The sequence below is a fragment of the Trachypithecus francoisi genome, unplaced genomic scaffold (genome assembly GCF_009764315.1).
Source record: "Trachypithecus francoisi isolate TF-2019V2 unplaced genomic scaffold, Tfra_2.0 Lachesis_group6, whole genome shotgun sequence".
NCBI classification, from domain to species: Eukaryota; Metazoa; Chordata; class Mammalia; order Primates; family Cercopithecidae; genus Trachypithecus; species Trachypithecus francoisi.
Window position 1 is genome coordinate 57,102,161 of NW_022681471.1, and position 14,588 is coordinate 57,116,748.

The 14,588-nt window shown below is 36.6% G+C and overlaps 1 protein-coding gene across 1 annotated transcript; it reads left to right on the forward strand.

Annotated features, from left to right (window-relative positions):
* The first annotated feature begins 4,505 nt into the window (after positions 1-4,505).
* LOC117077716 (AP-2 complex subunit beta-like) lies at positions 4,506-6,505 on the forward strand. Its single transcript, XM_033201377.1, is given in 3 exon segments — positions 4,506-5,245; positions 5,247-6,245; positions 6,247-6,505. Coding segments are annotated over 3 exon segments (1,905 nt in total). The 5' UTR covers positions 4,506-4,598.
* Positions 6,506-14,588: the final 8,083 nt, after the last annotated feature.

The window sequence follows — 14,588 nt, forward strand, 5'->3', positions numbered from 1 at the left end:
TTAATTTTTAATCTTCCCCCACCATGAAAATGTCTCTGATGAAACTGTATTGTTTCTCTCATACCTTTTTTTCCCAGTCCATTATTTTACTTTAGGGATTGCCACTTCATTTTAGAACAAGTCTATAATCCTTTTACATGCATGTAATAAAACACAAAAAAAGGCAATACATAGTTTTACTTTCTTTTGTAGCACTACTTTTGTAGCATTGCAGTGCTATTGCTTTGTTTTTTCAGGAAGGAATTTGTGGGAAGAATCTGTACTTCCAACTCTTTCCTCTAATAGAACAATATTAATGTGTCTGTGTTTTTTCCCCAAGAATTTCTTCCACTTACTTTCCACAAAATGTTCCCACTATTTTGAAAATAACAGCTGTTTTTAAGTTCCCAGGGGCTCATTGCAACTTGATATAAACTATATTACATTTGGCAAGTGTTGCTTCCAGCTTGTTATTGAGTTTGGAATGATCCTTAGTCTCACTGCTGACAACATTTCTTATATTTATAACTTATGTAGTTGGTGTGGTGGTTTAAAATGGATGTTTACACATTTTTTGACATAATTTCCTTCCAAAAGTAATTTCCCTTTCCTTGATTGTGGACTGCATTTAGTGACCCACTTCTAACAAATAGAATTAAGTAGAAGTGAAAATGTGTAACTTCTGAGACTAGGTCATAAAAGGTACTGTGGCTTCCTCCTTTCCGTCTCTTGAATTACTCACTTTGGGAGAGAACAGCTGACATGTGAGAACACTCAAGCAGCTTCATGGAGAGGCAAGAACTGAAGCCTTATTCCAATGACCAGCACTAACTTGCCAAGGTATGAATAAATCACCTTGGAAAGTATAATCTCTAGCCTTCATCAGCCTTTAGATGAAAACAACCTGGTCAGTATCTTGACTGCAACTTCTGGGGAGACATTGAGCCATCACCACTCAGCTAAGCTGTTCCGAACTTCCTTAACCACAGAAACTGTGAGATAATCAATATCTGTTGTTTTAAATAACTAATATGTAAGGTAATTTGTTACATAACAATAAATAATTAATGGAGTCAATCTCTGGATGGATGATTGGTGACCTGCATAAAGCCCCTATTTTATTGGAAGTCATGACAAATATTTTAACTGAGAAAATGTGGTTAACAAATGATATAATATGTTATGATAACACTGCCAACAAATATTAACACTACTATTACTCTTATTATTAAATTTATTGCCACCACCACCTCTACTACTATAGGCATATGTGTATTTGTTTGTGTGTATTTATATGTTTATAAGAATGCACCAAAATGATAACAATGAGTATTTCCAGGTTGTGGGATAATGATTGTCTTATTTTTCCCTCTTTGCTCTTCTGCATGTCCTCTATATTTTCTATAATCATGTATTTATTCAACTAATATATTTTGAGCAACTATTATGTTTTAGGCACTGGAAATATGTTTTTCTGGAACATAGAAAAATGTTTTCTAGATGTTGGAAATACAGTTGTGACATAAATAGATAATTTCAAGCCCACATTTACTTAGACATATGAATGCTATGTATATTATTTCATATGATAAGTGCTAAGGGAAAAAAATAAATGTGGGAAGGAGAATGGAGAGTGGTGTTGCTATTTTTAAAATGTTGGACAGAAAAGACTTACTTGGGAAGGCAGTAATTCAAAAATACATGAGAAGATGTGCAGAAAAGCCATGAAGATTTCTTGGGCAACAGCATTCCAGCCAGGCAATTAAAAGATGTTTGAGTTGGATGTGTACCTAACATGGTCAATGGATAGTTGGAAGGCCTATGTGGCTGTAACAAATTGAGTGAGGATTATAGTAGAGGATGAGGTCAGAGATGTTAATGTGTGCCAAATCACACCGTACAATCTGGGTCAGTAAATATTTATTAGTTTTACTATTAAAAAGAGACACTGTGAATAATTAAAAAGAAATGATTAATAGAAAAATCCTAAACCTCTTGAAAAAATATTGTACAAGAATATAAATATTTTCATCCAGTGAAATGATATCACCAAAATTATTACAAAGGACTTTTGTCAAGTGCAATATCCCAAAGTTGAGGAAATGTAAGAAACATTATCAAATTATATTAGATCAAATTAATTCATTATATTAATATGGTTTTCTCATCTATTGGCTATTTTAATACAAATAAAATCTAAATTAAAAGCTAAGATTAGGCTCCAGCACTCAGACTGGATTTTTCAATACATTAATAATAAACAATACCTCCATCTATAAAAATCTTATCTCTAACCCCTTCATTAAAAAAATTCAATTTTCAAAAAGCGATTGTTTCCATTTTTAAAAAATCTTGCTGATCCAACAGAATATTCCAAATTTTAGCTTGAATTAATTTTACCCACAGAGATAGTAAAGACTGAGAGCTAGAAATTAAAACAAACATTTCTACTTGGAAAAACTCTTAATAAATTTTAAATTGAGAAGATAACTCAGAACATTATCTTGAAAAAGTGCAAAAGTTTATCAGTCACCTAAATGAAATGACCATCATTCAGTAAGGGTTACAATATGTCCTAGATTAGTGAATCAATAAAGTAACTTTTCTCTCTTTCGTTTAACTTTCTTTACATTTGTTTATAGGGAAAAAGGAGAGAGATGGGGCAATGGCAAGAGGCATTTGGGGAATTCTCATAAAAAATACACACTTTACCTCATAAAACTATAAACAGAACTACCATATGATCAAACAATTCTGCTGCTGAGTATGTATCTTAAAGAAAGAAAATCAGTGTATTAAAAATATATTTGCACTCCCATTTTTATTGCAGCATTATTTATAATCACCAAAACATGGAATCAACCTGTTTCCATAAATGGATGAATAGATTAACAAATTGTTTTATATACACAATGAAATATTATTCAGCCTTTAGAAAGAAGGAAATCCTGTCATTAGCAACAGCATGGATGAAACTGGAGGTCATTAAGGTCAGTAAAATAAGTCAGGCCTAGAAAGGCAAATATTGCACGCTCTCACTCTTAAGAACTCTAAAAGGGGACCTCATGGAGATGGAGAGTAGAATGATGATTACCAGAAGCTGGAAAGAGAAATGGGGAGGAGGAAATGAAGAGAAGTTGGTTAATGGGTACAAAAATATAGTTAGACAGAAGGAATAAGTTCTGATACTCAACAGTACAATCGAAAACTTATAGTTAACAATAATGTATATTTCAAAATAGCTGGAAGACAATAATCGTAATGGTTCCAACACAAAGAAAAGATAAATGTTTGAGGTGATGGATATCCCAATTACCCTGAGTGATCATTACACATTTATACAGGTACCAAATATCACAAACTCCAAGAATATATATACCTTTGATATATCAATATAAAAATATGAAAAAATACACACTGACTTCAGAAATAACATTGAATAAAGGGCACGCTCTAGGCAAGAATTATGTATATTTAGATAATATGTGTATTTACTACCTGCTCTGTTCTAAGCCTATGAAAAAAGAAGGTTAATAAGAAAACATAACCTTTGACTTTTTTCTTTGTGACATCCCTTATTCCTACATGTACACAGCTTATTACTGTTGAATAAAATCTCACAATCCTGAAGACTGGTACATCTATAAATTCATGGTCTCCAACTTCATCAGGGTCTTCAAAGTCTGTTGACAGTCCTTTTCCTCACCCTTGATCAGCTCCCATTCACATTCTTCTCATCAAATATGTATCTTCAGAACTCAATACAAGCTCTCTATCCCTTACTCATGGTATTTAAGTTCTGTTCAATTCAATGTGTGCTTAGCACTTACTATATGTCAGTCAATGTGTTAGGCCCTAAAGATACAAAGATAAATGTGATGGCCCAAACCTAAGCAATCCTATGATTAGTGGTGATCAAACTTTTCTGTCTTAAGAGTCCTTTACACTCTTAAAAATTATTGAGAATCCCCAAATTATTTTTGTTTATCTGCATTGTATCTATTGATATTTGCCACATTCAAAGTTAAAACTGAGAAACTTTTACAATACTAATTTATTGATTTATTTTAAATGCCAATAATAAGCCCACTACAGATTGACATTATTAACATATATTTTCTTAAAAATTGTGATTTTTTATAAAAAAGATAACGAAAAGAGTAGAATGATTTTACATTTTTGAAAATTTATTTAATATCTATCTTAATAAATATAAGAAGTGGATTGTCATAACAACTTCATTCAATCTGTTGTGATATGTTATTTGACATATATGAAAACATTTCAGCCTCACACAGGTACATTGTTGAAAAGGGAGGATCTTGTAAACCTTCTAAAATTGTTTTAGGGACTCCGAGGGTCTTTGAATCACACTTCAAAAACCTCTGGTTTAGGGAATGAGATATTTACATAGATTATTTCAATGTGCTGTGCCCGGTGCAATTATAGATATATACACAGATTGCTGTTGGAGCACTTCTGTTCTTACCTCATCAATAAAATCTAGGCAACCAAATGTGAACCATTACACCACCACCGGTACTGTGCTCTCTGGCTGCCGCCACCACCCCTCCCTCACCTTCACCTCTGCCTCCAGTGCACATTAAAGATCCAAAGTCATGACTGACTCCAAGTATTTCACAACCAATAAAAAAGGAGAAATACTTGAACTAAAAGCTGAACTCAACAATGAAAAGAAGGAAAAGATAAAGGAGGCTGCGAAGAAAGTGATTGCTGTTATGACCGTGGGGAAGGATGCTAGTTCTGTCTTTCCAGACATAATGAACTGTATGCAGGCTGGCAATCTGGAACTAAAGAAGCTTGTATATCTCTATTTGATGAACTATGCCAAGAGTCAGCCAGGCATGGCCATCATGGCTGTAAACAGTTTCATAAAGGACTGTGAAGATCCTAATCCTTTGATTCGAGCTTTGGCAGTCAAAACCATGGGGTGCATCCGGGTAGACAAAATTACAGAATATCTCTGTGAGCCCCTCCTCAAGTGCTTGGAGGATGAGGATTCCTATGTTCGGAAAACAGCAGCAGTATGCGTGGCAAAGCTCCATGATATCAACACCCAAATGGTGGAAGATCAGGGGTTTTTGAATTCTCTACGAGGTCTTATAGCAGATTCAAATCCAATGGTGGTGGCTAATGCTGTAGCAGCATTATCTGAAATCAGTGAGTCTCAACCAAACAGCAACTTACTCGATCTGAACACACAGAACATTAATAAGCTGCTGACAGCCCTGAATGAGTGCACTGAAGGGGCCAGATTTCATCCTGGACTGCCTGTCTAATTACAACCCTAAAGATGATCGGGAGGCTCAGAACATCTGTGAGCAGGTAACTCCCCAGCTATCCCATGCCAACTCAGCAGTGGTGCTTTCAGCAGTAAAAGTCCTAATGAAGTTTCTAGAATTGTTACCTAAGGATTCTAACTATTACAATATGCTGCTGAAGAAGTTAGCCCCTCCACTTGTCATTTTGCTGTCTGGGGAGTCAGAAGTGCAGTATGTCTCCCTGAGGAACATCAACTTAATTGTCCAGAAAAGGCCTGAAATCTTGAAGCAGGAAATCAAAGCCTTCTTTATGAAATACAATGATCCCATCTATGTTAAACTAGAGAAATTGGACATCAGGATTCATTTGGCATCACAAGCCAACATCACTCAGGTTCTGGCAGAACTGAAGGAACATGCCACAGTGGTGAATGTTGACTTTGTTCAAAAAGCTGTGTGGGCCATTGGACGGTCTGCCATCAAGATGGAGCAATCTGCCGCGTGCTGTGGAAGCACATTGCTTGGTCTAATCCAGACCAAAGTGAATTATGTGGTCCAAGAAATGATTGTTGTCATCAGGGACATCTTCCACAAATACTCTAACAAGTGTGAAAGTGTCATCGCCACTCTATGTGAGAACTTAGACTCGCTGGATGAGCCAGATGCTCGAGAGGCTATGATTTGGATTGTGGGAGAATATGCTGAAAGAATTAACAATGCAGATGAATTACTAGAAAGCTTCCTGGAGGGTTTTCATGATGAAAGCACCCAGGTGCAGCTCACTCTGCTTACTGCCATAGTGAAACTGTTTCTCAAGAAACCACCAGAAACACAGGAACTAGTCCAGCAGGTGTTGACTTTGGCAACACAGGATTCTGATAATCCTGACCTTCAAGACCAGGACTATATTTATTGGGATCTTCTCTCAACTGACCCTGTCACAGCTAAATAAGTAGTCTTGTCTGAGAAGCCACGGATCTCTGAAGACGGAATTTTTTGAGCCAACTGTGTTGGAAGAACTAATCTGCCACATTGGTTCATTGGCCTCTGTGTATCATAAGCCTTCCAATGCTTTTGTGGAAGGAAGTCATGTAATCCATCGCAAACACTTGCCAATTCATCATGGGAGCACTGATGCAGGGGACAGCCTTGCTGGCACCACTACTGCAACGAACCTGGAACAGCCTCAGGTTATCCCCTCTCAAGGTGATCTTCTGGGGAGTCTTTTAAACAGGTGGCTATGAAAAACAATATCGATGTATTCTACTTCAGCTGCCTCAGCCCACTCAATGTGCTTTTTGTAGAAGATGGCAAAATGGAGCACCAAGTCTTCCTTGCAACATGGAAGAATATTCGCAATGAAAATGAACTTCAATTTCAGATTAAGGAATGACATTTAAATGCTGACACTGTTTCCAGCAAGTTGCAAAACAATAATGTTTAGACTATTGCCAAGAGGAATGTGGAAGATCAGGACATTGTGTACCAATCCCTGAAGTTCACTAATGGCATTTGGATTTTGGCCAAGCTACGTATCCAGCCAGGAAACCCCAGTTATACGCTGTCAGTGAAGTGTAGAGCTCCTGACGTTTCTCAATACATCTATCAGGTCTACGACAGCATTTTGAAAAGCTAACAAGACTGGTCCAGTAACCTCCAATCATGCTGTGATCAGTGCAAGTCAAGAACTCTTAACTGGAAGAAATTGTATTGCTGTGTAGAATCTGAACCCAAACACACTGAGGGCACCCTGCAAGGTAGTAACTAGTCTAACCTGTACTAACATTAAGGCACAACCTGTTGGATAGTTTTAGCTTCCTGTGAACATTTGTAACCACTGCTTCCGTCACCTCCCACCTCTTGCCACATGCTGCTGCTATCTGTCCTTATTTGTGGGCTTCTCCATGCTGTGCCAATGGCTGGCTTTTTCTACACCCATTTTTGAGTATAGTTTGGTATTTTGTAATTGAGAGCTCATTTCAAAAGCAGAAAAAGACAACAAATATTAAAGCAAGGAAAAATGTCATTGGAAAAAAAAAAAAAAAAAAACTTTCTCATCTTCCAAAGCAAAACACCTACAAAGGTATCCCTACTCATACCCCCAAAACATCTTATTTCTCCAATCTCAGAAGATGAGGTGGATTGGCTGCTTTTTATTTATTTCTATTTAGTTTTAATTGACAAATAACATCTGTATTTATATGTATGTGATATAATGTAATCTTTTGCTATGTGTATACATTGTGGAATTACTAGATCAAGCTAATTAACATATCCATCACCTCAAATACTTACAATTTTTTTTTTTTTTCTGAGACAGAGTCTCGCTCTATTTCCTAAGTCAGAGTGCAGGCGTGGGATCATAACTCACTACAACCTCAAAGTCCTGGCCTAAAGCAATCCTCCTGCTTTAGCCTCCAGAGTAGCTAAGACTACAGGTGTGTGCCACCATGCCTGGCTTATTTTTAATGTTTTTGTATAAAATGGGTGTAGCTATGCTGCCCAAATGGATCTCAAATTCCTGACCTCAAACGATTGAATAATCCTCAATTGATTGCTCGTCGTCCCAAACCATTAGCACTAAAGGCATGAGTCACTGTAACTGACCCAAATACTTCTAATTTTCTGTGATGATGACAAAACCCTACTCTGTCAGTAATTTTGAAATATACAATAAACTATTACATATAGTCACCATTCTGTACAATCGAATTCTAAAACTTAATCCTCCTCACTAACTGAAACTTTGTACCCTTTGACCAACATCTTGCCATTTTTCATTCTGCAGGCCCAGCCTCTGGAAACCACCATTCTACTCTCTGCTTATATGAGTTCAATTCTTTTAGATTCTCCATATGAATAGGATTATGTGCAATTTGTCTTTGTGTGTCTGGCTTATTTCCGTTAGCATAATGTCGCCCAGGTGCATCCATGTTGTGGTAAATGCCAGAATTTCCTTCTTTTTTAAAGACTGATTAGCATTCTATTGTGTATGTATATCACATTTTAAAAATCCATTCGTTTATTGATGGGCACCTATGCAGTTTCCCTATCTTACCTCTTTGATGTAATTTCAGTTCCTCTGGATATATATACAGTAGTGGGATTGCTGGATCACATGGTAATTCTACTTTTAGTATTTTGAGAAACCTCCATACTGTTTTTCACAGGAGATTAACTAACTTACATTCCCGTCAACAGTGTGTAAGCATCCCCTTTTCTCCACATCCTTGCCAACACCATTATGTTTTGACTCTTTAGTAATAGCCATTCTAATAGGGTTAAAATGATATCTCACTATGGTTCTAATTTACATTTGCCTGATAATTAGTGATATTGAGCATTTTTTCATATATCCGTTGGCCATTTGTATGTCTTCTTTTGAGAAATGTCTTTTCAGTTTCTTTGCCCATTTTAAAATCAGTTTATTTGTTCTCTTGCTATTGAGCTGTTTGAATTCCTTATGTATTTTGGATATCGATCACTTATCAGATGTATGGTTTGCAAACATCTTCTCCCAATCCATGGACTGTCTCTTCACTGTATTTCCTTTGCTGTGCAGAGACATTTTACTTTGATGCAATCCCATTTTTCTATTTTTGTTTTTGTTGTCTATACTTTCATGATCAAATAAAAAAAAAAAAAATCGCCCACACCAGTGTTGTGGTACTTTTCCCTTGTAATTTTTTCCTAGTCCTTTTACAGTTTCAGGTTCTGTATTAAGTTTTTAATTCACTTTGAGTTTATTTTTGTATGTGGTTGTATAGTCTTTTCTCCTCTTTAAAACTAACCTTTTAGGCAGGGCGTGGTGGCTCACGCCTGTAATCCGAGCACTTTGGGAGGCTGAGGCAGGTGGATCACTTGAGGTTGGAGTTCGAGACCAACCTGGCTAACATGGTGAAACCCCATTTCTACTAAAAATACAAAAATTAGCTGGGCGTGATGATGCACGCTTGTAGTCCCAGCTACTAGGGAGGCTGAGACACAAGAACCGCTTGAACCAGGGAGGCATGGTTTGCAGTGAGCTGAGATCAAACCACTGCACTCCAGCCAAGGCGACCAAGCAGGACTCTGTCTCAAAAATAAATAAATAAATAAATAAATAACCTTTCAATCTGTATTTTCCTTCTTACTTTACATGTATTTCTTAAATAATCTTATTCCCCTACAAGATTATTTATTTTTTAGCTATTTATTTTTTTAAATAAATCACTTTCCTGAAGTATAATTTGCATATTATAAAATTCACTCATTTTAAGGGTGCACGTGAGTTTAGAGTTGAGTAATCATCACTACAATTCATTTATAAAACATTTCCATCACCCACAAAGAGATTAACTTCCTCTGGCTTTTCACTGACATATATATCTAATGATTCTTGCAAGCTATGTCTCTGTACTTGAAGTGCTAGACATGGTCTGTTTGCTCCTCCCTCTAGATTCTCCATTTTTTCCTCTTTGTTCTCTGCCCCCAGAATCTACTATATGTGGCTTATACCATCAAATACGCACACATGCCTTCTGACTTTTAGTCAGGCTCAACCATTGAGGGATCCCATTAAGAGACTGGATGAAGGAATGAATGTCAGTCAGTGTTCCTCCTTCTCTGGGAAGTCACGTCTTGCCTGTGTTCCTCCACATAAGATGACGGGTACTCACAAAGTGTGTTGCTTTAGCAGTTTCCAGCAGGGATTTTCTACCTTTGTCCCTTCAGACCAAGGGCTGGTGATAAAGCAGTTGCTGCTACCCTTGGTTCCAGCATAATTCCTAGTAATGCTCATATGTGCCATCCATACCTTTGTAATTAGTCCCTTTGTAAATAATCCCTTCCTGAACTATTCTAATTTTAAAGTGGCATCTATTTCCAGTTGGAAGCCCAGTGGATATGCTTTACTCTCCCTATCACACCAATTCAAACACAGGACCAATATTTTAACTTATTACTGGAAATCTCAATTTCAGCAGGGGAGGTGGTGTTATCAGGCTCTCGCTGAGGTTCTTCCTATGCTTTAAGTTCTTTTCTATTGACAGAATCAGTACTACTCACTTTCCTTTCTGATTGGTCTTTGGTATTGATTTGTGAAACTTAAGCTGATTTTATTTTCTCACTTATTTTATTCAATGCTGGGGCTTCGTTTGTAGTTTTATGCGTAAACTGGGTTTTTCCTTTGAGCATTTTATTTCTGAATTTTTCAGAACTAAATCTCTCTTAGTCAAACATACAAAATACAAACATAGAATGTTCATCTTTGTTTTGGTTACGGTGGAGGCTTCTCACAGTTGGATACTCGCAGTTGACTTTCTGTTCCCTAAACTGTTAAGATGTTTGACAATTGCTTTGGTTTTGATTTGTTGATATGAAACAGCATTTTTCATCTGACTGACATCACAAAATTGTGCATTTCATTTTCAAGTATAAACTCATCTTTACTGTATGCTTCACTTACATTTTTAAAAAATCAGACTATTTTAGTCTCTGCTAACCAGAGAAGTTGGTGTGCAGAACATGCTTTATTTTCAAGTTGACTGTTTAGAGTGGAGAAGATATGTAGGAGGGGGTTGGTGGAACTGTCACTATTAGAACTATTACCAGTCACTGCTCTGACTGAAGCAGGAGGGTATTTGATTAACTGACTACAAGAGAGAGTTCAATGATTCATGAGGCATCAGAAAGAGCTATTTTTAAAAGTAATTTTTTGAATAGTGCTTAATGAGGGACATAACTGGAAATGGGAAATCTTAAGTGTATTTAAGAGTCTTAATCATATATTAGGTTGTGGTGTTCAAACAAGTTATAAAATGCTAAAAATAAGTGACTTTTAAATTCATATTTGAATGGAACTAATATAACAATTAGCTATGTAGTTTAAATAATGTCAAATGAGCTACTTTGATTAACGTCAGTAGGAAAGCCGTTTCCATTGAAACCTTTCACGTTATGGCTACTATACTCAATTTTTAAAAATCAAAGAATATTTTTGAGTCCCTGACTTTGAGGCATATAAAATATCATGGAAATATCTATTGCATGCCAATTAGGTGGATGGCAAGAGGAACATTTAGTATAGTCGTTAGGAGGCAATGGGACTTGTTTTACATTATGACAGTGACACTTTTCTCTCTCGGCTGAAATCTCTATTCAGAAAGCTGGGGAAATCACTCCAGATGTGACTGTCACTCTAAATTCTAGCTTGCAGGCATTCTAGCTATTTTAATGAAAATGATTTCTCATTAGAACAGAAGAAAAATCAACAAAAATCTCTTTCTTTGTGCCGTAAACATACTACCCCAAAATTCTGGCCAGTAATTGTAGGTATTCTAGAGTCTGTTGTTCTAGAAATAAAATATTAAAGATTAACTTTACTTTATCAATTTACCCTTCAGTAGCTTCTACATGCACAGAGCTTTATCCTAAATCTGAATCTTGTTCTTATAGAATAATAACCCATCTGTGACAGAGAAACTGTTATGTGCTCAACAAATCTATGTTCCTTTTGGATAAATAGCTGAGCCACATTTCCTGAGCACTCCTGCAATTAGATGAAGGCATGTGGTTAGTCTTGTCAGCAGAATATAGGTAGAAGAAATATTTGCAGGCCTAACCTCTAAAACCTCTTTTTCAGTCCTTTAGGTGGATTCTGATTCTTTCTTCCCTGTGGAAAAGGAAAGCAGATGATTCACTAGAAGGCTTGTGTGCCCTAGGGGATGGTGAACACACTATTTGGAAGAAACTTGGGCTCCTAATTAAAAGCATAGAAGATAATTGGACTTGGATGAGTCATGAAACTTTATTGCACTCAATCACTAAGTTGTTAGAAATTTTTTTACTGCTTTTTGTCTACTCTTTGGAACTCAACATCTATCTATAGAATAAAGGAGACAATAGTACTGACAATTTGTGGATTTAGTGACTGGAAAGTCATCTCAACATGGCGCCTTACTTACTGTTTGGGAGAACTTCTTGTAAGAGATTACCTTCTATTTGTCCAGGTCTAGCAAAGCCTTTTATTACCCTACCCCTAGTGCTCTTCAACAGGATACCTAAATCACCCTCAGATTTCAATGACAATTAAAATTTACCAGCTCCTATTCTCTCCATTCTGGTTAAAGCTATGCTTGCAGTATGTATACCAGTTTATAGAATGTATGTCTTACCTCTCATACCCTCACCCTGCCTATATAGGGTGCATTTATTTATTTATTATTTATTTATTTATTTATTTATTTATTCATTTATTTATTTATTTTGAGACTTAGTTTCACTCTTGTCCCCCAGACTGGAGTACAATGGCACGATCTTGGCTCACTGCAACCTCCGCCTCTTGGGTTCAAGCGATTCTCCTGCCTCAGCTTCCCAAGTAGCTGGGATTACAGGTGCTTGCCATCACACCCAGCTGATGTTTGTGTTTTTAATAGAGACTGAGTTTCACCATTTTGGACAGGCCGGTCTCGATCTCCTGACCTTAAGTGACCCACCCACCTAGGCCTCCCAAAGTGCTGGGAGCACAGGCGTGAGCCACAGCGCCAAGCCTATGGGGTGCATTTGTACTCGGCTCACTGGTCAAACCTTGCAAATAAGTCTTCTCTTTTCCCTTCTTTATTAGTTTTGTCTGGCTGCCCCTCTTCTGTACTGACAAGACATACTCCGTACTCACAAAACATGTCACAAAATCTACATATTTGTATCAGAACATCCTCAAAGAGTTCCTTCTAGGGTATGACCTTTTTGCAGCAGACATTATAGTACCAGATCTTAGTACAGTATATGTACTGAGTAAACATGGCATTCATTTTTTCAATTTTCCCTGGTAATGTTGGTAAAAGTTTCGGAATCTTTACTATAAAGTCAGTATATATGAATACTTCATTTACATGCCAACCAACTTCAGGACTTTCAAAGTTTTATATAATTAAATTGTAATATACCTTTTGATTTTGGAATGATACAGACTCCGACTGGTGTATCACTCAGGGTTCTTCTTTTATTGGCACTGTCTGCTAAAGAGGTCACTCTCACTGCTGCAGGATGGCACTAATTTTGGAAATCTCTTTGTCTTAGCTCTACAGAGAAAAAGACCCTGGCCAAGTCCCTGTCTCAGGTTTGCGGCCTTGCTACCTAATACAGTAGAGAGAAAGAAATGTGCCCACTTCCATTTCTGTTTGCAGTGAGAAATAAAGCACTCTGACCTACCATTACTGTGTATAACGCGGGATTCATCCTATGTAAAAACGAACATTTTGATACTGGGCAGTGTCCCTCCACCTCCATGGTAATAAAAAAAAAATGTCATTTATGCCTGTTTGGATCACCACAGTGCATCTGTGTATTCACTGGGCCTCAATCTTTTGGAGTCTGAATTATTCTGACAGTTGTTGAGGATGATATCTTGACAGAAAAGACTTTACAAATTATCCCATAAAATTTTATAAGAAATGAGACCTATTGATGTGAATTTCAGTGCAAAAGAAGACTATTAAACTATACTCTCTTGCAATACTTCAAAAGGAGAGATGTGCCTAATGTAAATAGGTAATTATATAATTTGAAAAAATGTTTTAATTTTTTATATATTTCTCTAATTTTAAATTGATCGTGTAACACTTTATTGAATACTATATCATTCCTATTCAGAGATTACATCATTCGGAGCAAAAATGTGACTAATATAAGAATATGTATTAAAAGACTCTCCATATGAATTGAGATAAAACAGATTACATATAACTTTATCATACCTGGTTTATACTGTTTAACTTAATGATGTGTTTATATTGTCTTTCTCATTTTTAATAGGTAGTATTATATCAAATCAATCAGAAAAAATTGAATTTTATGCAATGCAATTTTGTTCATTAATATTTAGGAATGGGTTCTATATGCTAATATAATATCATCATTATCATCATCATACCACCTTTTTTTTTTTTTTTTTTCTGAGATGGTATCTCACTCTGTCGCCAGGCTAGACTGCAGTGGTGCAATCTCGGCTCAATGCAACCTCCACTTCCTGGGTTCAAGCAATTCTCCTGCCTCAGCCTCCCGAGTAGCTGGGACTACAGCCATGTGCCACCAAATCCAGCTAATTTTTTGTATTTTTAGCAGAGATGGGGTTTTACCATGTTGGCCAGGATGGTCTCTATCCCTTGATCTTGTGATCCACCCACCTCTGCCTCCCAACGTGCTGGGATTACAGGTGTGAGCCACCGTGCCGAGCTTCCCCCTTACTTTTTAAAAGTACATTACTCTTCAAATCACTTTCATGTTTAGTAACTCTCACGTTCCTCACAATTTCTCAGTAAAATCAATAGAGTGGGGTGATAATTTCCA